Raw genomic sequence first — 22,292 nt, forward strand, 5'->3', positions numbered from 1 at the left:
TAAAAGTCAACATTGCCAAAAGGCACTTAGTCAATAAGAAGTCAGAGGTTAAATCCCCGTTTAAATCATGTTTAGAGAGAGCATGCTGCTGCATCCTTTTATGATTTATTCTTTACTGTAGAGACGTTTTTAAACCAGGAAATGCTTAGGAATATATGATTTGTGCTGATACTGTCTTAACGGAGATTACCATATAAATTAGAAAGCAATTCAACGCTTGGAACACAGTCCCTCCTGTCACAAATTAATCAGGCTGCAGAAAACCTTTGCCGGCCCAGAGGAATTCTGCCTCTTCACATCTTCTCTTCTGGCTGTTTAAATCAGTCACAGTGGCCGTCTGAGCTTCCTCTCCCCTTCCTGTGACTGGGCATGGATTAACGGGACCATTTACCAGTCTATCTCTGTCTCCTAGCCTTCCCTGAGCCTTCCCCGTGTCACCAACTGCCAAGGGGCGCCCTTCTTAGGCATGCGGTGGCAGCGGTGGTTTATGACATCACAGTTAGCCAAACAAGATTGTTGTTTCCCCCGCTGCTCTAAGAAGCCCCCGTTGCATTTAGAGGAGCCAAAGACGATTATTCCGAAAAAATACAACTATTTTTAATGGCAAATTTCTTGTCTTCTGAGATTAAAGATGTAGATTGTATCCTGGACTCCATGTGATGTCAAACAGGAACCCCTGTTGCTGCTCTTACACAGCCAGGGTACAATTATTCTAATCTAGTGGAGGGATAGGAGTTATCGGAGTAGATTCATTTAAAAGTTGTAGTAGTTGGAGGAGAATGGTAGAAATGTACAGCCATCTACAGACATAGATATACAGACATCTATCTATACGTCTTATCCCATCAGAGCTGGGATGTAGTTTATTTTATTTCTTCACATTTGTTTCGGTACCACAGTGACTCATTGTAAAGAGTGGCTGATTTGACCTGATTTGATTGGAACGTCATCTGCACTGAATCACTGTCGGCTCACGACATAGCGGCTGCCTTACACGACATAGTGGCTGCCTTACACGACATAGCGGCTGAACCACATAAAAACGTCATGCTCCTAAAATGCCATTTCTGTCACCTTGACAACCTGCACAGTGCCCTCAACTTCCACTACCCCCCGTAGAGATAATTTGGGTCTAGTTCTGCAGACGGCCTGCTTTCTCCCCACGAAATTATGCTCTCGCACCCCCCCGCACCGCCCGCCTCCCCGATGATGTAAGGCTGAGGCAATTAACCTCTCATCTATCCAGCGAAATAAAACATCCATATTTTCTTCCCCACTGGAACAAGATGATGTTATAGGCGGTTATTATCGGCCGAGCCCACCGCCGCCACCGCTATAGGCAGCAGCTCTTTCATTTTTAAAAACACAGAAATGTTTTGCGCTGCCCCGAGCGCGGTAAAGTAATGCTCTCTGCAAGATTACTGTCTCCGCTAATTATGAGCCACGCAGCTAGTTATTTAGAGCAGAGCAGACCACAAGGAAAACATCCCAACATGGCTGATAAGACTAAAGTAGATCTATGTAATTACATTGTTGTTGTGAGAGGAACGGGTGAAGAGTGACTGACTGCCTCACCACTGGTAATTGCAATCATAAATGCTACGGCTACGGTGTCCTAGGAGGGACATGGCGTGGTGAAGGTCAACAAGAATTATAATGTGTTGGGCCAGCTGTCAAGGTCATTACAATCAGTGCTCTGTGTGTGTGTGTGTGTGTGTGTGTGTGTGTGTGTGTGTGTGTGTGTGTGTGTGTGTGTGTGTGTGTGTGTGTGTGTGTGTGTGTGTGTGTGTGTGTGTGTGTGTGTGTGTGTGTGTGTGTGTGTGTGTGTGTGTGTGTGTGTGTGTGTGTCTGTGTGGGTGTGCCCTCTGGTTTGATTGTTGATGTGATTTATTAGGATCCCCATTAGCCGACGCCGGTGGCGACAGCTAGTCTTACTGGGGTCTGACACGAGAACTAAAAATACATTACAGAACAAAAGAGTTTACAATTTACATACATTTAAAAACATGAACATGTAATATGTGTGTGTGTGTGCATCTATCAGTTACACATACATGTCAGTACACACAGCAAGTAGGTCACATGGGGGAGAGGCTTTGTGCCGTGAGGTGTTGCTTTATAATTAAAATAAAATAAAAATGGGGGGGGGGTTGGCGTATGAAGGGTTGTAGAGTGAAGGACCCTCTCCTCCACCCTTTTCTTCCTCTTTCCTCTTATAGATAACCGGCCAGCTCTTGTGCTGTGTATGTATCTCGATCTTTGGCTGACAGCTTCTGCTCACTTCTTAACACCATCCATGGCAGAGTCACCATGTTCCTACCACATCCTACTGAAAGCAATTTATAGTGACACATGAGTCGGTTGTCTTTTTAAGTCATATGTAAATTGGGATGGTATACTATCTGTGGACACGTATTGCCCCTGTTCAGTGTTTAGTAAAGCACCCCAGCTTGAGGAGGAAGACTGAAGTCGTAGTCAGTGTGGTTAAAGAGAGAGGAGAGCCCAGCTGCAGAGAGAGAGTGCTTCCTCCCTCTGTCTCTTTGTGGTTTACTCATACAGGCTGTGCCAAAGCCGCTGGCTTTGAATGTAATTGGTAGGCGAGAGAAAATTCCTTCATTTTTTAGGTTGGCTGGTTTGCACATTAAATTACTGGGGAAATATATAAATCTATGAAGCCCCAGGTGCCCGGTTTATTGCACAATCACGACAACCTCTCACTAATTCAAAACTAGGGGTGAAATATGCTGTTTTGCGACAAGTTATTAAACAGTTATAGAGCCTTACAGTTTTCCATTTTCTTTTTAATGTTTTGAACAGTTTTTGTCCAACATGATCCTTATTTTAATTTCAGAGGAAGTATATTCAACTTTTGTTCTCCAACAAAAAAATCCAACAATATATCACCATTCCCTTCCCGGGATCTCTACAGCTGACCATTCTCCCACGTTAAATCACTGTTCGTCAACGTCCTATCCTATCTGATGTTCTCTGTTCAGGTGTGCTGTGGAACCTGTCGTCGTGTGATGCCCTGAAGATGCCCATTATCCAGGATGCCCTGGCCGTGCTGACCAACGCTGTCATCATCCCCCACTCGGGCTGGGACACCTCGCCCCATCAGGAAGACCGCAAGCTGCACTTGCACTCCTCCCAGGTGCTCCGCAACGCCACCGGCTGCCTCAGGTCAGTACTGTTACTGGACCCTCGGGTCAATCGATCAAATTTATTTAATAAAGTTTGCTAGCTTTTTACATCAGCAGTAGTCACAAGGTTCTTTACATTTACCCAGCCAAGACCCCAAAGAGCAAGCAAAGCAGAAGTGACAGCACAGTGGCAGGGTTAGAGGTTAAAAGTCACAAGTCATGACAGTGTATGTCAACCTGAGGTTACATGCACTGGGTTGTAAGGTGTGTTCTGGGGACTATTCCTCTTCTTGGTGTAGCTTTCACTCAGAGCGGTCGGCATCTTTCAGGTGAATGTCTCCCTGCTTTGTCCCTGCCTGGCTTGCCTGCACCCAGTTCCTTTGTGTTGGTAATGCAGGGTTGTAACACATTGCTCTTTCAAACGGAGTATACTCATGAAGCTTTGTACGTATTGTGAGTATTGACTTGACGAATGAGGGTTATTGATTAAGGAAGTTTTATCACAGACAATGAATGCCACAAGTGTCAGACTGATTATGGGAGCCCATGTAACATGCTTCTTCCCCATAATTACCTTCACTATGAGGGATGTTGTGTGAAAACGCCATGTCAGCACTCGGTGAGGCTTAAAACTGTCTGCTCTGCTCCCTGCAGGATTCCATTAAAGCATTCTATAATTCTGGAATATTGTCAAAGACTTTCTGATTATAGCGCTGGCACCGGAAGAAAATTGGCTATGTGTCAAGTGTTTCTACTCTTTTATATCTGGGCCCTCACCTCCTGCGTACCAGCAAGAGAAGCATCTGTGAAGAAGGAGAATAATGAGATCTTAGCTAATACATTGCTTGTCTGTTAATTTTGGGGTTATTCATTTTACCTACAGTGCATTACCCTCTCTGTGCAATATGTCACTGCTTCTCTTTAGTGGTATTATCTGCTAATAGTTGAAACCATTAATATGCCCACACATTACCTTGTCAAAGCAGGAAGTGATTAATGAAAGGGAGGTGGACTTTGTGGGCATGCCCCGTTCCCATTGGCCACCAGACAGGTAGTCCTCTGCAGCATAACCAATCAGCACTGCAGCAGCGTGGAGTGGGAGGAAGCCCACTAAGTGAAATGTGCTGAGTCTTAATGCCTGCCTGTGAGGTATGAATGACTGTACTGTAAATCCCTGAGCTCAGCAGGCTAATTAATTTCATCGGTCGTTAAGGAACAACAGAACAGGAGCTTTGATTGAATATGTAATGTGCAGGACTAAGATGCCTTGCCACCTGCCGCCTCATCACACACCTGTCCCTCATCCTGTGACACTCACGCTGGCTGTCTTCAGAACAGAATCACCATGGCTAACAGCGAACGCAGCACGCTAGCTGACTGACATTCTTCACAGGGTGCCTCTCTGCCAGGGATCAGCTGGTGTCTAACGGAAGGAAGAGTGTCAATAGGACCGTAGCCCTTGACAGCAAGAGAATATACTAATTATCACTATTCATCAGACTCACAATAAAGTCAACAAGCCCTTTTACCGTTAGATTGTCAATGCACAATAGAGTCAACAAGCCTATTGAAGATGCTCCATGTTTCCTTGTTTGTATCACCCTGGGGTGGTCAGTGGGCAGTGACTGCTGTGTTTTAGGAAAGACCTGATAAAGGACCCTGTCTCTATCTAACCAGAGCCCGTCTCACTTATACAGTCAAGTCACTCATCACTGACCTAGAAAGAGCACCTCCAGAACAGATACTGATCCAGTAGATTGATCCATGGTCTGCCTTGTTTATCAGGCCCATTACAAAGTTCTGGAGGTGCCAACGGAGTCACAAACAGGCCATCCATACTGACCTACCAAGCAAAAGAGCCCTAACTGCTCATAGTGTGGAACTGAGAAAAATGGCTTTATAGTTTTTAAATTGTCCAGCCAAATGAGTTGTAGGCAGATCACTAGAGATGTGGTTATCTGTTGTCTTAACATGAGGCAACTTTTTATTCATATTGACCCTGACTTCTGACATGAGCTTTGACCCTAGACGGTAGTTAGTGCCTTCTTGCTTGGTACACCAACTGGAATCCATTGTGATTTATTTTTTTACACAACTTGTGTTCATAGATGTATTTGTATGTGGTTGTCAGTGTCATATAGTTTGATACTTGTATCAGCAAAGAACAATAAATAATGCCAAGGTAAACCGTAGACACTGCAGCCCAAAGATCAGTGAAACCAAGGTAAAAGGCAGTAACTGATGTGAGTGATGTCAGTTACTACTTTTGTCCCTGGTTTCACTGTAACTTTTTCCAGTTACTGCTTTTGTCCCTGGTTTCACTGTAACTTTTTCCAGTTACTGCTTTTGTCCCTGGTTTCACTATAACTTTTTCCAGTTACTGCTTTTGTCCCTGGTTTCACTGTAACTTTTTCCAGTTACTGCTTTTGTCCCTGGTTTCACTGTAACTTTTTCCAGTTACTGCTTTTGTCCCTGGTTTCACTATAACTTTTTCCAGTTACTGCTTTTGTCCCTGGTTTCACTGTAACTTTTTCCAGTTACTGCTTTTGTCCCTGGTTTCACTAACTTTTTCCAGTTACTGCTTTTGTCCCTGGTTTCACTGTAACTTTTTCCAGTTACTGCTTTTGTCCCTGGTTTCACTGTAATTTTTCCAGTTACTGCTTTTGTCCCTGGTTTCACTGTAACTTTTTCCAGTTACTGCTTTTGTCCCTGGTTTCACTGTAACTTTTTCCAGTTACTGCTTTTGTCCTTGGTTTCACTGTAACTTTTTCCAGTTACTGCTTTTGTCCCTGGTTTCACTATAACTTTTTTCAGTTACTGCTTTTGTCCCTGGTTTCACTGTAACTTTTTTCAGTTACTGCAAACATGAGCCCAATTTTCTCAACACAGTGGAGGCAGGATATTTGACCACATTATAAGCATGTATTTAATGTATCAAAAATGTCAGTAACTCGTTTTTGACCAAATGTGCAGTTACTGCTCTTTTTCTTGGTATGGCAGAATAATCTCCCTATCAATTGGGCCAAGCCTCTAACAGGAGACACAGATAGATAAAGGCCATGTTGTCCATACAGAGGCCTGTCATAAGACCAGGCTGGCTGCACCATTACAGACTTTTAATGACCTGACATTTAAAGGGCAGCGGAGAGGAGACAGGATGTAGTGCACTATACCCTACAGTCAGCTGCATACCACCCTGCATCTCACTGCTGGCTTGCTTCTGAAGCTAAGCAGTGTTGGTCCTGGTCAGTCCCTGGATGGGAGACCACATGCTGCTGGAAGTGGTGTTGGAGGGCCAGTAGGTGGCACCCTATCCTCTGATCTAAAAACAAATATCCAAATGCTCCAGGGCAGTGATTGGGGACATTGCCCTGTGTAGGGTTACCGTCTTTCAGGTGGGACGTTAAACGGGTGTCCTGACTCTCTGTGTTTGCTAAAGATCCCATGGCACTTATTGTAAAAGTAGGTGTGTTAACCCCGGTGTCCTGGCTAAATTCCCAATCTGGCCCTCATACCATCATGGCCACCTAATCATCCCCAGTTTACAAATGGCTTGTTTATCCCCTGTAACTATTACCCAGGTTGTTGCTGTAAATGAGAATGTGTTCTCAGTCAACTTACCTGGTAAAATAAGAGTTAAATAAAGATAAACTCTGAGTGTCCAAAACATTAGGAAATCTTGCCAATATTGAGTTGCACCCCCTTTGCCCTCAGAACAGACTCAATTCGTCGGGGCATGGACTACAAGGTGTCGAAAGCGTTCCACAGGCATGCTGGCCCACGTTGACTTCAATGCTTCCCACAGTTGTGTCAAGTTGGATGGATGTCCTTTGGGTGGTGGACCATTCTTGATACACACGGGAAACTGTTGAGTTTGAAAAACCCAGTAGTGCTGCAGTTCTTAACACACTCAAACCGGTGCGCCTGCCACCTACTACCATACCCCATTCAAAGGCACTTAAATATTTTGTCTTGCCCATTCACCCTCTGAGATGTCACGCATACACAAACTGCTTAAAAATCCTTCTTTAACCCGTCTCCTCCCCTTCATCTACACTGATTAAAGTGGATTTAACAGGTGACATTGATTAGGGGATACCTAGTCAGTTGTACAACTGAATGCATTCAACTGAAACAAGTCTTTGGCATTTAACCCAACCCCTCTGAATCAGAGAGGTGCGGGGGGGCTGCCTTAATCGACATCCATGGCACCCGAGGAACAGTGGGTTAACTGCCTTGCTCAGGGCAGAATGATAGATTTTTACCTTGTCAGCTCGGGGATTCAATCCAGCAACCTTTTGGTTACTGGCCCAATGTCCCTGCCCCCCAGGCTACCTGCCGGGATCATAGCTTTTACCTGGATTCACCTGGTCAGTCTATGTCATTGAAAGAGCAAGTTTTCCTAATGTTTTGTTCACTCAGTGTATAGGGAATAGGGTGCCATTTGGGATGCACCCAGAGTGGGAACATGATGGGCCAGGCTTGTCAGGGTGTCAAACTATACATCATTAACGTTATTTAGTTATCCTATATTCAACCAACTATGATGACAAGCACTGAAGAAGTAGTATATACAATATTTAGTCCTGAAATTCAACTGAAAAATCATGATGATGGTTAACTACCAGCTGTACAATATGACAGTGATACAATGCTGAAGAAAAATGTCTGACTGGCTGTTGTTGCAGGAATGTGAGCTCTGCAGGGGAGGAGGCTCGCAGGAGGATGAGGGAGTGTGAGGGCCTTACCGACGCTCTGCTCTACGTGATCCAGACCGCCTTGGGCAGCAGCGAGATCGATAGCAAGGTTTGACTTTGTGTTCCTCTCATCTTCTTTCATAGACCCTTTAACATGATGCTGAGGGAATCACAGACAGAGGCTGCCCATCATTTCAACACACACACACACAAACGTCCCATGTTGTGGATCTGGATCAGTGTGTTGTCCAGGTTGCCTCCCTGGCTCTCTCCACCTCATCATCCCCTGTAAATGGCCTTCTTTATTCATGATTTAGCTGCTCAACACCTCTCCTGTCCTTGCTGGTGCTCTGCATGGAGGGATAGGGGGCGCTGACTTCCTGGTATTGGTGATGAGGATCTACAGTACAGTGCAGTCAGGCTAGACGCTAGACGCTAGCACAGATCATCAACAGCTCTGATTACACTGGTCATTTCCCAAAAGCTCATACCGGCTGTCCAATTTCCTGCGAATGAATGCCTCAGAGTCTATGGAGCTAGTGTTTGTATCCTGCTTTGAAATGCATTATTTAGTATAATTGAAACAAAGCCTATTTATATTATGTTAAGATTTGATCCACTATAAGTACTAGTCAGTGTTCAACTATTGGAAGGATTCAATCACAGGTCATGCATGGAGAAATTGACACACTGTCAATGTCAGACAATGTGGTTTAAGGTCCCCTGTTTATGGCTTGTAGAAGACCTTGTGAATCTGAGAGAAAATGGACTAGGTACTAGGTACATATGTAACAGTATAGCTTCGGTCCCTCTCCTCGCCCCGAACCAGGGACCCTCTGCACACATAGACAACAGCCACCCTCGAAGCATTGTTACCCATCGCTCCACAAAAGCCGCGGCCCTTGCAGAGCAAGGGGAACAACTACTTCAAGGTAACTACTTCAAGGTCTCAGAGCGAGTGACGTCACCGATTGAAATGCTATTAGCGCGCACCCCGCTAACTAGCTAGCCATTTCAAACCGGTTACACGTACAGTACATGATAACCTCGAGCGATGCGCAGCCCAACTACATTTTTCTGATGTCAAGCAGTAACCATGACAAACTGTTCTTCCCTATTGAAATTCCTTCCATATCTGTCCTCTCTACCACACTCATAACTATGTACAGTAGGTTATGGTACCGTAAAGCTCCTCCGATTGTACCTCTACATACGAGCTATAGATGAGTGCCCTATTTCGTTTGATTTCCGAGGGCCTTTGTTATGTCTGGACTACTTTCTGCCAACCAGTTTGAAGGCGATCTGGAGGCCCTAATCCCACTGAAAAGTCTTTACAAGATCAGAGTCCCCCACTACGGTGTTGAATGCCTCACTGCTTACTACAATGGGATTGTCACTACAGTACTGCTCTGGCCTGGATCCAGCACAGCAATCTAACGAGTACAAGGAGTTAGTCATACATCAGAAAGAGTTGCACTTGGCTTTACTGTTTGCATTTAACAGACTGGTCAATTAATGTTCCAATTGAATTGCCTTTATAGACTGGTTAAAGAGCCATACTTTAATTCTCCCACTGTTAATTGTTGCATTGAAGGGTTGGCATCTGCTCTTTTTCGCTGTGGAAGATGTCGTGAAATAATAGACTGTCAACAGTAGGCAATGTTTAGTAACAAGGTCTGTGTGTGTTGTATCAAATGCCGAGTCATGGTCTATTGCATTGCATGCTCTGTCTATTCGAAAGCAAACTCATGCATTTGCCCCAGTTTATAGCATCCCTAAAACATCCTGTCCGCTCACATTGGAGGAAATAAAGTCATAACTTTACTTTGTTCGCTACATGGCCGACAAGCAAAGCATCTCATGGCACTCCTCAAATTGAAATACTGCTCTCAAATCTCTATTTATCTTCCTCTCTCTCTTTCTCTCTCTCTCTCTCTCTCTATTCGTCTCCCCCTCTCTCCTTTCACCCACTCCTTCCCTTCATCTCTCATCATCTCCCTCTTTTGTCCTTGCAGACCATTGAAAACTGTGTGTGCATTTTGAGGAACCTCTCGTATCGACTAGCTGCAGAGACATCTCAGGGACAGCAGATAGGCACGGATGAGCTTGATGGATTGCTTTGTGGCGATGCCAACGGCAAGGATGCCGAGAGCTCAGGTTGCTGGGGGAAGAAGAAGAAGAAAAAGAAGGCCCATGATCAGGTGGGTTCCTCTCCTTTCTATCCTCTCTACATCTCAACTGCAGCTGTTAGCAATTAGCCAGCGTGTTAGAGCAGTGGTGCTGGAAGCTGGCTAGGGAGGGGGGTCTATCTTATGGATAATTACTCATTTACTGGGTTTAGTTCTGAAAGAGGGGCTTGAAGAGAATGCCGCAGCCCGCCTGTTGTTCAACCTTTCTAAGATCATTCCGCTCCTCCGCACAGTCCACTGACTTCCAGTCGAAGCTCGTATCATCTTCAAGACCCTGGTGCTTGCCTACGGAGCAGCAAGGGAAACTGCCTCTCCTTACCTTCCGGCTATGTTCAAACCCTACATCCCAACCCGAGCACTGTTCCGCCACCTCTGGTCTCTTGGCCCTTCTACCAGTACAGGAAGTCAGCCCCCACTCAGCCTAGTCAAAGCTCTTCTTTGTACTGGCACGCCAATGGTGGAACAAGCTTCTCCCTAAAGTCAAAAGTCCCTGCCCATCTTCCGAAAACGTCTGAAACCTTTGAAGAGTATATATCTTCAGTATCTCTATCTCACGGCACCCCTGACACGCCCTTCATAAAAAAATGGCACTTACCTTTCCTTCTAGCACGGACTTTGCTGATTAATACTTTGAGGGAAAATGTACTTGATACGTTTGTGATATGTTGTCTCACCTAGCTATTTTAAGAAGAATGCACTAATTGTAAGTCACTCTGGATAAGAGTGTCTGCTAAATAACATAAATATAATGTGAAGAGGAGAGATTTATCATGGTTTTCTCTGCCATGTCTGGGACAATAACCAGGCTAAAGCCAAGATTTGATTATCATCTGAGTTGGATTATGCTATTGGCTGTACAACTCATCTACTCTGGCATACATTAGATGCTCATGTGGTTGGCTTGGTGGTGATGATTTTGTATGTGAGATATGCCCCAGAGATTTTAACTAACTACTTCATTCTTAATTATGTTTATCCTATAAGTTCATAATTCAAAAAGCAATGTGTGACTCACTTGTCACTCAAGTCTCAACCATATTCAATGTTTCCACCTTTTCACTGTTTTGTGATAACTAAGCAATTTTCAGTGGCACTAAGCAGTGTTGCCAAACAGTTGGATGTCCCGTATTATGCCTGTAGTATTGGCCAGTAGTAACATTCCACCATCCTGTGTCACCCAGTGGGATGGTGTGGGGCCCTACCCGGACTCTGCTGACCCGCCCAAAGGCATTCAGATGCTGTGGCACCCCACCATCGTCAAGCCCTACCTCACACTCCTGTCTGAGTGCTCCAACCCAGACACCCTGGAGGGGGCGGCCGGGGCCCTGCAGAACCTGGCTGCAGGCAGCTGGAAGGTACAGCACAGTACAGTAAGCTATGGTCTCCGTCAATAGAGCTGCTCAACGGCAGCCATTTAACTGTTCACACTGTCATGTAAATGAACTTCCTGAACCAGAGAGCTAATTGGTGACTGTTAACTCACTGTATTAGTCAAGAAACCTGGAATAGTACAGTAAGCTATGGCCTCCTGCCGTTGCCAAGATGCCATAACTCTTACAGATAGATATGGTCTAAGTCATTGGTCTGTTCTCTTATTGTAATGTTAGTTAAGAAAGAGATACCAGATCCTATAAGATGGTCATCCTACTCTGACTGATAGCATAGAACATAAAGATGTGTAACTCTGTCTCCTCTCCTCTCCAGTGGTCTGTGTATATCCGTGCGGCAGTGAGGAAAGAGAAGGGTCTGCCCATCCTGGTGGAGCTGCTGAGGATTGACAACGACAGGGTGGTGTGTGCCGTGGCCACAGCTTTAAGAAACATGGCCTTAGACGTCAGAAACAAAGACCTCATCGGTTAGTTCGGCTGTCAGTTATTCAGTATTCGACATTTACACATTCAAATGTTTTTTTCTCTGTGCGTGTTTGCTGTGTGTTTGGTGCGCATGTGTGTGCCCCCGCGTGAGTGCGTGTGTGTGCATATGCTAATATCCATGCACTTCTCTGCAGCCAGCTATACCATCATCTTTCTCTGCTGAGATGGGTGTGCAGAGCTCTCTTTGTGGACTGTGTTCACATGGTTGAAATTCTCCTCATAACAGCACTAAAAGACTATTGATCTCTCTAATAAACGTGGTTTTCTGTTGGACCTTCCATCTCCATAGCAACTGCTCTTGCCGTCTCAGGCTGGTGCTCTGTGTTAAGTAGACGTGTGCATCATGTCATAGAGCCGCAGGCCTTCAGACGTCCTACTCTGTTGATAGGATGGAGTAACCCACAAGTATCTGTTTACATGCTTAAGTCATGTTAAACCAATGTTATGTCTGGCTAAATATGACACATCTAATAACTTTGTAAAGCAATGATGGGGTATACTTAGTGGGATTTTTACTGTAGTTTTAATAGCTTTAGTTTAGAATTGTATTTTATTGAGGAATGCTTCTTAAAAATAATTATCATATTACATTTTTTATTGACGTCATAGCTGCTAAAATGGGCATATTATATTTGAATATCATGGAATGTGCTCCAAAGGATTGTCTGTTTCTTTGTTTATCTACATTACAAACATCTGCTGTAGTTGCTAATGCTTTTACTATGAATCGCAGCGTAGTGACTGTGCACTGGCAGGACTAGACCGTCCCTGTCGTTCCCATTCCCAGGCCTTTCTTTTAAACGTCAGGGGCTTGACATTTCCATCCCAGCTGCAAATGTAGTGTCCTCAGGCCTACAGTCGTGTATGAGTGCTGAGCGGGGTCTTAAAAAAGACCCGTTGACCAGACAATGTATTAAAGCCTCATCATATAGCTGTGAATGTCAGGCAGGGAGTTTGAGGCCGTATTGTGAATTATTAAAAGCACCGTGCTCTGAATTTCTTCTCTCTCTCTCCTGCCTTTCGCATATGCTGATACCCATCTTTCCTTCCACTCTCTCTCTCTTACTCTATCCTTCTCTCTATTCCTATCTAGTCTGTGACTAAAACTCCATAGGGGTACTGTACTACATACTGTAAACTGTAAATGCTGTAAACTGTAAATGCTGAAACATCATTATTATCCATAGTATATCCAATGTTTTAGAGCACTGTCTTTTTAAAATGATTCAAGTGAGATGCCTCAGTGTCAAGTGCAGTATTTATTGTTCTCCTGTCAAGTCAAGAGAGCCACTTTAGCTCAGTCACTCAGTGCTCATTGGGGACGTAGCCTCTATAGGACAAGGGGCTTGTGCACATCTCTGATCTTGAAGGCTCTCCTGCTGAGTGTCCATAGGGTGGTGACAAGGTTAGACAAGGGGTCAAAGACCAGCCAGTAAGCCACTACTGTTTGATGACAGCAGTCATATCATGTGAAGTTTAGTAAATACTGCTTGTCTTTATCAGTTTCTGATATCTTGACCATTTGTTACCCTTTCCCCTATATTGCTGTTGTGACTTGCAAGGTATTTTGGTCACAAACAGAACATTGCTTTGTGGAGAGCATGTTTGCCATATTTATTTCAAATTAGATCAAAGAATATTGTACCCATGGTTTTCAGAATCTGTTTCCTAAATGGTAGCACATAGATTTAAATGTTCATGTACAGTAGAACTGAACCATGAGGGCTTTTTCTCTCCACAACAGGCAAGTATGCAATGAGAGACTTGGTCCACCGTTTGCCCGGGGGCAACAACAACAACAGCAGTGGTGGGACTGCTGCCGGTGCTATTGGGAAGACCATGTCAGACGACACCATCACGGCTATCTGCTGTGCCCTGCACGAGGTCATCACTAAGAATATGGAGAACACCAAGGCTCTGCGTGACGCTGGAGGCATCGAGAAACTCATCGGTATCGCCAGGAGCAAAGGAGAGAAGTAGGTGTCCAGAAGTCATACTGTGTTCACTCTCATCTTCTGACCTGGAACCAAATGCTGCATGCGTGCTGGCCAGCTACTTTATATAACATGTTATCCCACTATCAAGACAGACTCTGTTCACCCTAACCTTCAACCCTAATGTAAATGAACTGCTGATCGGGCATAAGCACTGTTCTGTTAGTTTCCCTCTGAATGTACATTAGCAGATGTTTTTCTGACGTTTTCCCTATAACTCACCAGTGTAAAGAAATGCCTTTTAAATGTAGCTAATTGTGGGTTTTCTGTTTTGGGATTTTATGAAAACAGTTCTCCCTTAGGCTATCTCTCCTCATAGTCCTGTGTTGCACTTACTCAACGTTGCCACGGATCAGGGACTCTGGACAGCTGTAAGAATGCATTGCCCCATTGAGAAGAAATGACAAAAAACACTCTTTAAGAGTCTTGAGAGAAGAGAAGTATTGCTATACAGTATCTGCAGTGCTATGATGTCATAACTTGATGATTATTCCATATCTCTGGTGTGAATTGGATCACCTCTAGCGCTGACATTTGTGGCTTGTGGAGTTGCTGTGCTGAGATAGAGGAGAGGATGGGTGCTGTGTGAGAGAGAGGGGCCTCTGATGCTAAACTCATTGGATTTTGTCTCTGCTAATTACATTTATCCATTCCAATTTTTCTTGTTTTCTTTGCAAGAATGACTATGGTGCTGAAGTGCAGAATGACCTTGTTTCCATTTAATGTTCGCTTAGATTTTTCTGTTATTGAATTTGTGTTTTTGAATGTTTTGTGCTAGTGACCTTTCATCCAGCAGCGAGCATTCAATACCTTTAGATTAGAACATTTTGTTCTAAAGTGTAGTTTTTCTCTTCCCAGACACACACCCAAAGTGGTGAAAGCAGCCTCTCAAGTCCTCAACAGTATGTGGCAGTACAGAGACCTTCGCAGTCTCTACAAAAAGGTGTGTAATACAAAGAACTTGCTGCCACCACAAGAACTCTGCCGAAGGCGCTGTTGGTCTCTGGAGTGTCCTCTTAGACATTTTTGAGTAGTTGGTTTTTAGTTTTATTAAAGGGAGAGAGAGAGAGGAGGTAAAGGGCAAAAATGTATGCTGTACAGCAGTTCATGCGTCATGTGTGACACAGTTCAGCAAGCTCACTAAGTGTATGAATTGATAGTGAGAGTAAAGCTGGAATCCCTCTGGGCTACAGTTTAATGAACTAAAGAATCTCTCAATGTTGACCTGAGGAGAGTAGATAAACATGCTTTAATGAAAGACAGATTAAGAATTGGAAGGTTTAAGGGCTTTGAGAGGGGGAGAAAAGAAATCAGTTGCAAGACAGGTGTTGCGTGCTTTACTTTAATGGATAGCCAGTCATTATCGTAATGTTTACCTGTTCGATTTTGCCTCATTTAAATGTGTGTATAGTTCCAACCCCATTTGTATTTGACCAGATTATCTTAGATCTTACAGTATGGTCATAGAGTATGATCCTACAGCATAGTAAGCAGTATAGATCAGTCCATTATTGTTAGTTCCCTTATGCATCTCCTTTTCCCCCAGGATGGATATTCTCAGTATCATTTTGTTGGCTCATCCTCTACAATAGAAAGAGATAGACAAAGACCATACTCTTCCTCCCGCACCCCATCCATCTCGCCTGTACGGACATCTCCCAATAATCGCTCAGGTTAGTGTATTCTATCTTTACCCCATAGTATTAAAATATTGGACATTTTTTGCAAACTCACAAGACTTTAGAGCTTTAATTGCCAGACATTCCCCCACAAAATTGTCCATGCATTTCAGACAAAAAGAATTGGGAAGCTTAGTAATATTTCAGATTAAAGATAGGATGAATGAAGAATGAGGTGGTGTCTGCTTAGACATGGAGGTGCACAGACACTAATAAGCAACTGCCAGTTACTCACTTACCCTTTAAGATGAAAGAAGAGGAGAGGAAAGGAGGAGGATGGAGGGATGACTCGGATGACATACACCAGCAGATTTTCCTCACGGCTGGTTTGAATGCCACAGCTGTGTCTCTGTTCGTTACCACAGCAGCCTCATGGAAGAGACCTTGGGAGGCACAGTTAGCTCTGGGGGCAGTTAGGGCCAATGCAGAATACGTCTACAAACCTGAATAGTTGTCAGAATGCACTGACTGTAAGTCACTCTGGATAAGAGCATCTGCTTAATGACTAAAATGTAAATGTAAGAGGTATTGGTACTACTGTTATTAAAACCTAGAACCTGGTATTGTAGCCAGCCATTGGCTGCGTTTAATGGTGATTATAGGAGGTTCTTCTTGGACGAGAGGGTGTTTGTCGATTCCGTTCGGGACATTAAGGTTACATGGTGCTCTAATTGGAGTTTAATGAAATTCAAAGTGGAAATGCTGAACTTAATGGATCCTATTAGAAAGCAATAAACTCTCTAAGTAAAGATTTCATAGAAGAGCTATTTCTGGATGTTAGATCCCCGCTTAGTTAGGCCTATGTATTTGTTTTCATTACATGCATGTTTTCTTCATGCCGTTTTATGGCACAGTAACGTTATCTGATGATGTCATCAGCTGCTTTACTCTCAGCTTCCTTGCCTTGTATCAACAGAATGTGTCAATGTAGGAGAGTGGGAGGATTAATAATGACGAAGGGAGTCAAGTGGATGTCAAACGTCTTTTCCTGCTAATGGTGTACGTGATGTGTCATCTGTGTGTTTGCAGCAAGTGCCCCTGCCTCTCCCCGAGAGATGATCAGCCTTAAGGAGAGGAAGACAGACTACGAGTCAACGGGCACCAATGCCAGTTACCATGGCAACAAGGGTGAGCACACTTCGAGGAAAGACACCATGGCAGGTAGGAAGGAATTTCAAGGCCTCCGTCAGTTTCCTCTTCGTTTCTGGAGTCAGTGTGTTTTCATCAGATAAGGTGTACTCTAAAACCTATGTGAAGCCTTTTGGTCATTTTATAATAATCAACTTGGTAACAATGACCACATACCGTCTCTCTGTTTCTCTCCCACCTATAGTTGAAATCTCAAGTGGAACCTCAACATTGTTCCGAGGAGCCTACGTCTCTCCCAGTGATGACATCAAACACAACCAGGTAAAGAATGAAGAAATTACTTGATATCATTACAAGAGCAACACTCACTGTTAGGTACTCTCTCTCCAGTAGCAGAGTAGTGCTCTAACCTCTGTGTGTTCCATAGGTCTCTGCTCAGGGGCCCAACCCAGGCCAGGAGCCCTACCCTCCGTTCCAGAACCCTCCTGGCGTACAGTTTGAGGAGGCGTTCTACGAGGACCAGGTGCACCAGCGCCCTCCTCAGGCCACAGATTTGAACATGCACCTGGGCCTCAAGTCCACGGGCAACTATGTGGACTTCTACTCAGCATCCCGCCCCTACAGTGAACTCAACTATGAGACCAGTCACTACCCAGCCTCCCCGGACTCCTGGGTCTAGTGGACTATAGAGGAAGGACTGGTCGTCAGCAGTGTGCTGTGATGGGGGAGAGGAGCCGAGAGAGAGACTAAGACAGACAGGCCATGCATGTGCATGCATACTACAAGACATTTCTTCAGCGAGTTTAGTTTGTCCTAGAGAGAGAGGTCCCATGCCCATGTGTCTTTGAAGAAAGAGAGAGAGAGTCACAGAGCAGAAGGAATTGAATTAGAGTCAGAAAGAGAGAAGGAAGGAGGGAAAGAGAGAAAGGAAGAAAGAAAGAGCAGGATATTGTTAGGAAACAACTCACAAAAGGCAAAAGGAAGGTATTAAATGATGGGTTCACCACCAAAAGCTTGGAGCGTTGGAGTGTGAGGAGCGGAATATCTTGGAAATGATCAGCAGTATTCTAGAAGGAAGACAACTGTAAATATGTGGTATAGTAAAGAGATTAGTATGTGAAGCACAAGAAAATGAAGTGTCATTTACACAAGCTAGAGAATAGTTGTCAGTCACAAACTCTTATTAGGTTTTAACGTACGGCTTCAACCTGTGTTGTGTGTAAGGAGTATAATCTCTGGGCAAAATAATTGCTTCTAGACTTTGTATCTTTTGATTTGTTATAATTCTTTTTTTATTTCTACTTTTTTAATCCTTAATTCTGATGTAAAGTATTTGATGTACATTACAGAGATACATGTGCATTGTGTATATTACACAATTGCCTGTGTCCCTTTCCTTATTGTCTCAGCATAATGTTAGTCTGTCTGTTACATTCTGGGGGATAATAGAGAGTACAATGTCTGCACACAAACAAACCGCTACAAGCAATGAAACATGTTTTCGCAGCAAAATGAAGGACGGATTTCAAAGTTATTGCTAATCTGATTATGTGAATTGGTGGACCTAAATGAGTTAAGCGGCTCAACAGCATCATTCCACTCCCTTGGTGCTCTTCCACTGCCTAAAACAGTTTACGGATGGACGGTAGATATACTCAAAATACTTTTTATTTCCTAAAATGCTGTGCTACATGAAAACAATTTTTTTCCTCCACAAGCCTCCTAGTGAATTGTGCTCATTGTCAGTTTTTTAAAATGTGCCAAACATGGTTATATCCAAGCTGAGGGGTAATGTTGAATTTCTGTTGAAGTTTACATTCAACAGCAAGTTGTTGGTTCTAATGATGCCAGTTTGTAAATGCTTTTTTTATGTGTTTCAATGGAATAAAGCTATATATACACTGTAACAAGACTGGAACATTACCAGGGGGCGAAAATAATATCTTTGAGAGCTTAATTCCGTCCAAATATGTACAAATTAGTTGAATCTGTGTTGTAAAATAATCAATGTTTAATTAAGAAAGTCAGTTTTTTTTCTTCTTCAGAGATGGGTGGGAATTAAGTTCAATGTAGACTAAACTGTTAATAGAGTATGAATATATATTATATAAATATAAATATATACTTTTTATGTGGGGATGTGGATGTCACTTAAAGCAGCAACATTATGGAAAAGACTTGTAAAAAAAAAAAAAAAAAAAAAAAAAAATACATGTAGGATTTTGTTCACCTTCATTTTCTGGTCTGCACACTAAAATGTTGACTTTGTGTAGTCATGTTGTTGCTAGGAGAAATAGGGGAGACCAGGGGCTGAATATCCACAATTTACGGAAGTTGTCACAGACCTCATAACTACAAGACAAGGTGCTAAAAGTTATATCTACAGAACTTTGTATTTTGGTGTTTACAGAATGTATTTTGCCACTTCATATCCCTAGCTTTGAATATTGAAATTGTCACAGGTGAATGTCTTTCATCACCGACTAAGAAAATGATCCCCTTTATCCTTGTTGGATTTCCTTAAACTTGTCAATGTGGTGAACAGTTATCAACAATGGAGCTGATGATCAAGTCTGTGTGTGTGTTTATCTGTCAAAGAAAAAAGTGGTCATTTTCTACAAACCCTGTAACAACCTTTCCCCAGCATGACACACGGTTTCATAGTGAGTCCTCCTTTGATCAAATGTTACAATAATGTTATGTGGCAACATAGAGAAAAATATATGACATTGCCCACTAATGCATGAACAAATCTTATTTAAGTCGATGTGAAATAAAATAGTGGTAGACTACACACTAAAACTGAATGGAGAGAGAAAAAAATTATGTTAAAAGTTGACAACGAGCTCTGGTCTCCCCTACATATCGTTTTAGAAGTTTCTAGGTTATCTTCAGATGCTTGAACAATGAATAAATGATGCAAACACCGAAATGGTTCAACATATCCTAAAACGATCCCCCTTTTCATTAGTTAGCATCTGAAAACAGACACAGTCCTTGTGAAAAGTAGGCATACCTGACAAACTGTATTGAACTATGTCAGTAACCTTTTTGTTGCTAGACAACGTGTTTTATAGAAGTGAAACTTTTTATTGCCTCAACAGATTGCAACTGCTACAACAATATAAACTGACCATCTAAGAGTCACTGTTTTGGGGGTTGTTTGTTCGTTACCAAAAACTCTTTGTGTGGTCTGTCTGTGCTCACTGTGTTCGAAAACCTTTGCTTCAGCCAGAATAATGATGTTTACTCCTCTACATCAATATGTGTATATAGTTAAGTAACAGAGAAAATATTTTGATTCTTTGAAGTAACCGAACTCAACTCAAATATAAAGTTTGATCTGCAATCACATTGTGAGAGAGACACGGTTGTGGATGAGACACGGTTGTGGATGAGACACGGTTGTGGATGAGACAATGCCCTGTGTGTCTGAATGGTGATTTGATGAGGTGACGTTCCAGATTCAGAACATAGTGTTGAATTCTGCAAATTCAAAATTACACCAATATTTATTAGACGTGCCGACAGTTACAGTAGCATGTTACAGTTACTTTGAGAGTATTTATTTATTTTTTTATAAAGAATTTGTTTTCTTATTCCAATCCGCATTTTCCTATTCCCAAGGTTTAGTGAAGAGTTTCAAGCCAATCAAAATCTGGTAGAAATCCTCCACAGCCAGCTCAGCCAGGGGACTGAGGGCAGCAGACTGATTGAGGGGTGTCCTTACAGTTTCTCTCTAAATGTTTTCTCTGTGACATTGAGTGGAGGTAATGCTGACAGCTCTGTGTGAGCTGCAGCCTTGTGAAATTACCACTGTGATAGGTGTTAATTGCCATGCTGCTGGCCTAGTTGGGTAATGCTAAATCCGAGTTTACCATCCATCCATTGTCGTGCCACTGTGGCACCCATCAGAAATGTGTGGCATGGCCTCTCTCTGTTATCTGCCTTAGGATCATCACAGCTCCCAAAACTGCACTCTAAAAGCTAAGAACATAGATTATGAATGGATGAATGAAGGCACAAGAAAGCCTATGCTGTTTCTGTGAAAATGCTAACATTTTTCATCAGTGTGCCAGATACAGCATTAGTGTATCTGAAAAGAAGCGATCTATACTTTAGAATGTAAGCGATGGAATATTCCATTGTATCCCTTTAATTTTTAATTGCTTCGCTAATCCTGGGAGAATCCATCATTCTGAGGCCTGTGTGCTGGGAAGGAGCATACGGTATGTAGCCTGACTGTATATCAATGTCAACAGTTTGGACCCGTCTGCAGTGCCCTCTAGTGGGTATCTTGGGGACAACTCTCCTCATGCAGGTCAGGTCTGCCATTTTACTCGGCAAGGCCTAGTCACAGATAGAACAGATATTTCCCAGGATGTATGAATGTGATGCATCCGCTTGGCTTTTCCACTCACTACCAAACATGGTAGTGAAAGGAAGCCCAGTGGGCGGCAGTGGGATAAGATTGAACGAGATGGATTTTGGCCGACATTCTGCTAATTTTCTCATCGATGAAACATTTGATATCAATACAGTTTTCTGTTCCCAAAACTAGAACTCATACGAACAGAGTGGACTAAGTTTTGTAGACTTTACCCTTTGCCAAAGTTTTTTTTTGTATCATTGTTTAGAAGGAGCGCAAAGGCGATTTGAGTTATTGCACACGCGCACTTTACAGACTAGGCGTTCCCTAATGGAAACGCGCCAATGGGATCTCGCTAGCTCGTGCTTGGCCTTGCTCGTTCAGCCCACTATGACTCATTTGTTCCCATTTGAAACGTTGGGCTGTGGTCTATCTTGGTTTAGTTTTACATGTCTTTGGTCTAGTATTGTTTTACACTCTTTACCACAGCCACAAAGTCAGCATTGGCTTTATCTAAACGTTCATTTATCTAAATGAAAATAATAAAAAGGTAATTTTAGTTCATTTAAGGTGAGGGTTGGGCATAAAGTTAGCAGTGTGATTAAGGTTAGAGTTAGGTTTAAAATCACATTTTAAGAAGATACATTTTAGAAATAGGCGGGGTTTATGACTTTTTGGCTGTGGTAACTAGTGACGACCCTAGTACTACTGCGATGCACACTGCAGATACAGACACCGATGCAACTAAGCAGAAATGTGCTCAAGATACTGACCCATGAATTTGATATTAGTTTGGAACAGTAAACGAAATGTTTAATTTTCTCTCTTCTTCAATGTGAAAATGCTAACATTATGTAATGTTGTGATTATGCAAATATGTGATGCTGCAGAGAATGTAGAGCAGTTATATAATCACCTGGACCATTTTCAATATTCACTGATATTCCTGTGGAGGGGCAGCGAATCCTGTGGTGGATTGCCTTTGTGACATAGACAAGGAGCATTGTTTTACGTAATATAGCCTTCTGCTGACTGATAGGAAGCCAAATAGTTTTAGCCGACTGTTAGAGACCTACATCACCTATTCATTGCATTGAGTTAATCTTGAGTCACCTTTTTAATTGTCCAGTCAAACGGTCAATTTGCATTCTTCCAGCTGAATCTACCTGAATGAGTACCGACTGGGCAAACTGACAGAGGCTCATTTGGCACCGGAACATCCCACTCCACATCGCTCAGTGTTCTGTTGGCATAGCTTTAA

General features: G+C 43.0%; 1 protein-coding gene across 7 annotated transcripts in view; it reads left to right on the top strand.

Annotated features, from left to right (window-relative positions):
* The window catches only part of LOC139550727 (catenin delta-2-like), a 140,048-nt gene extending 120,243 nt beyond the window's left edge, over window positions 1-19,805 (top strand). For 4 of the 7 annotated variants that reach the window (XM_071361829.1, XM_071361833.1, XM_071361830.1 and 1 more), the window contains 11 exons: window positions 2,997-3,180; window positions 7,829-7,946; window positions 9,853-10,038; window positions 11,208-11,396; window positions 11,731-11,881; window positions 13,645-13,876; window positions 14,753-14,837; window positions 15,441-15,567; window positions 16,603-16,734; window positions 16,907-16,983; window positions 17,090-19,805. In XM_071361829.1, coding sequence (XP_071217930.1) covers window positions 2,997-3,180; window positions 7,829-7,946; window positions 9,853-10,038; window positions 11,208-11,396; window positions 11,731-11,881; window positions 13,645-13,876; window positions 14,753-14,837; window positions 15,441-15,567; window positions 16,603-16,734; window positions 16,907-16,983; window positions 17,090-17,341 — 1,733 coding nt within the window. In that variant the 3' untranslated portion in view covers window positions 17,342-19,805. The remainder of the gene's footprint in view (window positions 1-2,996; window positions 3,181-7,828; window positions 7,947-9,852; window positions 10,039-11,207; window positions 11,397-11,730; window positions 11,882-13,644; window positions 13,877-14,752; window positions 14,838-15,440; window positions 15,568-16,602; window positions 16,735-16,906; window positions 16,984-17,089) is intronic. The other 3 variants (XM_071361831.1, XM_071361834.1, XM_071361832.1) reach the window with 2 other exon arrangements.
* Window positions 19,806-22,292: the final 2,487 nt, after the last annotated feature.

The sequence above is a fragment of the Salvelinus alpinus genome, chromosome 23 (genome assembly GCF_045679555.1).
Source record: "Salvelinus alpinus chromosome 23, SLU_Salpinus.1, whole genome shotgun sequence".
Lineage (NCBI taxonomy): Eukaryota > Metazoa > Chordata > Actinopteri > Salmoniformes > Salmonidae > Salvelinus > Salvelinus alpinus.